This window comes from Myotis davidii, unplaced genomic scaffold (assembly GCF_000327345.1).
Source record: "Myotis davidii unplaced genomic scaffold, ASM32734v1 scaffold865, whole genome shotgun sequence".
Lineage (NCBI taxonomy): Eukaryota > Metazoa > Chordata > Mammalia > Chiroptera > Vespertilionidae > Myotis > Myotis davidii.
This window is the reverse complement of record NW_006296406.1, coordinates 571,720-575,503: the sequence shown is the minus strand read 5'-3', so window position 1 is coordinate 575,503 and position 3,784 is coordinate 571,720. Positions and strand designations below refer to the sequence as shown.

General features: G+C 47.1%; 1 protein-coding gene across 1 annotated transcript; it reads left to right on the top strand.

Annotated features, from left to right (window-relative positions):
• Positions 1–908: 908 nt before the first annotated feature.
• LOC102767420 (taste receptor type 2 member 41) lies at positions 909–1,883 on the top strand. The gene has a single exon (XM_006771423.2). The coding sequence runs from the start codon at positions 966–968 to the stop codon at positions 1,881–1,883; it is 918 nt and encodes a 305-aa protein (XP_006771486.1). The 5' UTR covers positions 909–965.
• Positions 1,884–3,784: the final 1,901 nt, after the last annotated feature.

The window sequence follows — 3,784 nt, the reverse complement described above, 5'->3', positions numbered from 1 at the left end:
GGTGGGGGTCCCCACTGGATTGCCTGGCCAGCCTGGGTGAGGGGATGATGGCTGTTTGCAGCTGGTCACACCCGCTTCAGGATGGGCGTCCCCACTGGGGTGCCTGGCCAGCCCTCTTTTTTTTCTTTTTCCTTTTATTCTGGGATTTATTTACCTTCTATGGCTGTCACTGGAACTGAGAGCCAGCTTTAGCTCTGAGGCTCGGCTCCAGCTCTGAGACCTCGGCTGCTGAAAGCAGGTGTATGGGTTTGTTTGGGTTCTATAATTGTAACACTGTTGCGGTCCTGCTCGCTCCAGCTCTGACAGCTGAAAGCAGGTTTTTGGGGTTTATTTACCTTCTATATTTGCAACATTGTTTCTTAGACTGCAGCTCAGAGGCTGGCAGCGGCAGGCCGGGAACCTTGGCTTCCTCCATCACTGGAGCAAGCAAGCTTCCTGTTCGCTTCAGCTGCGTGGCTGCCGGCCACCGTCTTGGTTGGCAGTTAATTTGCATATCTCACTGATTAGCCAATGGGAAGGGTAGCGAAGTTACAGTTAATTACCATGTTTCTCTATTATTAGATAGGACAGATATCTTGAGAATGACCTGATGGGGAGGTGTGTGTTTACAGGGCCCACAGATGGCATAAGAAAGATGAAACTTAGTCACAGACTCGCTGAGAAACCCTCTACATTGATGTTAACCATGGCAACATGTAGGCAAAACCAGGAAAACCAAATCAGGTGCGGTTGGTAGCATAATGGTAACTGAGCCTGGGAGATATTTGCATCCTGCGGAGCCAAGCTCACCTTTCCTGCATAGCCATAGCCAAGCATCTTCCTTTTAAGTGAGCTCTGGCTCAAATGCAGAACCTGAGCATTCTTTTCACATCCCCTGAGGAAACATCAAAAGAGGGACTGTGAGTGGAGGTAGGAAGGAGGCCAAGGACCAAGGCGCAAGGCTGGTGACCAGAGGAGGGGCCAAAATGCAGCCGGCATTCACAGCCCTCTTCATGCTGCTCTTTGTCCTGCTGTGTTTCCTGGGAATCCTGGCCAATGGCTTCATTGTGCTGGTGCTGAGCAGAGAGTGGAGGCGGCTTGGGAGGCTGCTCCCCTCTGACATGATCCTCATGAGCTTGGGTGCCTCCCGTTTCTGCCTGCAGTGGGTTGGAATGGTGCACAACTTTTACCTCTTCTTCCACCTGGGCGAATTCAGCAAGGGTCCTGCACGGGAGCTCTTTGGTCTCCATTGGGACTTCCTGAATTCAGCCAACTTCTGGTTTGGTACCTGGCTCAGTGTCCTCTTCTGCATGAAGATTGCTAACCTCACCCACCCGACCTTCCTCTGGCTGAAGTGGAGGTTCCCAAGGTCAGTGCCCTGGCTTCTGCTGGGCTCTCTCCTGATCTCCACTGTCGTCACCCTGCTCTACTTCTGGGGAAACTACGCTGTGAATCAAGGTTTCTTCATTAGAGAAGTTTTTGGGAATATGACCTACATGGAGAGGGTCATGAGGATGGAAATTCACTATTTCCTACCCCTCAAATTCATCACGTTGTCGATTCCTTGCTCTGTTTTTCTGGTCGCGACTGCATTGTTGATTCATTCTTTGAGGAGACACGCTCGGACAATGCGGCAAAGTGCCCACAGCCTGCAAGACGCCAGCACCCAGGCTCACACCAGAGCTCTGAAGTCACTCATCTTCTTCCTCATTCTTTACATTCTGTCTTTCATGTCCCTGATCATTGATGCTGTAGGCTTCTTTTCAACAGAGAATGACTGGTTCTGGCCATGGCAAATTGTAACCTACCTGTGCACATCTGTTCATCCCTTTGTCCTCATCCTCAGCAACCTCAGGCTTCGAGAGGTTTTCAGGACGCTACTTCTGTTGGGCAGGGGCTTCTAGCTGGTCTAGGTGCCATGGTCTCCTTATTCGAACCCCCAGAAGAGACTCAAGTGAGGATGACAGAACCACGGCCCATTTACATGGAAATATCTTCCTAGGTAGATGTCTACTGGATCATGCTGTTGGCTCCTCCTTTGAAAGGAGAGAAGGAGAACAAAATCTGGGGACACTGAGCATGATACCTCTCTTGGGACACTGTTAACATAGGGCCCTGTGGGTCCCAGAGAGCCAATATTGTTCAGAAGGTCAGAATACAAAATTTTGTGCTATTCTCTGTCTATTCTCGTGTTGAGAGAAAGCCTTCAGTTAAATGTCTTAAGTATATTATCTTATCTTGAAAGCCTAATGGGAAATTAAGAGAAAATATGTCCACAACTGAATTAGGGTGTAGATGGGGAAGCAGCAACCTTCGTGAGGATAAAGTCAAGATTACTACTAAGGGACAGGTGTGGTAGATGGTGGCTGGGCTGTGAGGTCTAAACACCCTTCCTTTTGTGGAGATTCTTCCTTGCACCAAGCTTGGGTAATTTGGTTTTAATTTTGTTAAAGCCACTTCAGGGTTTCTTTACGCTACCCCCATCTCTTTTTTAATTGATGTTTCCATTGTTCTGCGTTTGATTTTCTCCTCTCTGAAGTCTGAGTGGCAGCCAGACTTTTTCCAGTTTATTCTCCCCCCTCAAGCAAATGTCACCAAGTCACACGTGAATAGAATAAACATGTACTTTTGTTCTGAAAAACAAACATTCAAGAATTTCACTTAGTTTGTGTTAAAAAATTATTGAACCTCTTTTTTTTTTTAACGTAAAATAGTGGCCCTATTAAATCTTTGTTTGAATGTTTTAAAACAGTTTGCTCCAATTACTATGCAATTGTTTTTAGAAATAATTTTGTAGAAAACTTTAGAGTTGGGTGCCTCTAAGGCAGGCTTAAAAGTTTTTTCTAAAAGGCATCAATGTGCAAATTTCAGAGACCAACTGGTAACTGGATTCCTGATAAGGAGAAATTTTCATCTCTTGGAGTAAAAGTTAGGGTGAATGCTGAGTGGATGCATACTTTGGTGCTGCCACTAATAGCACTCAGTAAATGAACATTGATTTTTGAATCATATTTTATTCTGATTGAGTTATTATAGAAGAGGAATTGTGGAAGTAGAAAAAAAAAGTCTTGAGGCCTTAGGCTTACTAGCATTTCAGAAATGCTCTACCATTTCATGTTCACCAATAAAGTTTGAAAGTTTCCATATCATCCTGCCCTCCTCAGCATTGAGCATTACAACTTCAAAATAGTTAATTTAAAAACAGTTAATTTAATCAAAACAGTCTTCTTGTTTAATGTGCTTTCTTTTTATTACTAGAGCAATTACTAGTAGATGAACGTATTAACTCATGAATTGTTCATGTCTTCTCTCTTTTTATATTGATACTAGAGGCCCAGTGCATGAATTCGTGCACAGGTGGGATCCCTCGGCCTGGCTGGTGATCGAGGCCTTTGGGGGCGCCTGCCGGCAGGGGGACGGGACCCCAGGAGGTTGGCCTGCTGGCAGCAGGGAGGACCATGGGAGGTTAGCTGACCAGTGGGCGGGGCCGCAGGAGGTTGACTGTGGGAGCACACTGACTACCAGGGGGCAGCTCCTATGCTGAGCACCTGCTCCCTGGTGGTCAGTGCACATCATAGTGACTGGTCGACCAGTTGTAATGTCGCTTAGGATTTTACATATATATAGATACTAGAGGCCCGGTGCACAAAAATGTGTGCACTGGGTGTGGGGGGGTGGTCTCTCAGCCCTGCCTGTGCCCTCTCGCAGTCTGGGACCCCTTGGGGGATGACCACCTGCTGGCTTAGGCCTGCTCTTCGGGGGATTGGGCCTAAGCTGGCAATCAGACATCCCTCTGGCAGCCCGG

What these genes read in the sequence shown, in the direction of transcription:
- LOC102767420 (XM_006771423.2), top strand. Translation starts at nt 966, where the DNA reads ATGCAGCCGGCATTCACAGCCCTCTTCATGCTGCTCTTTGTCCTGCTG.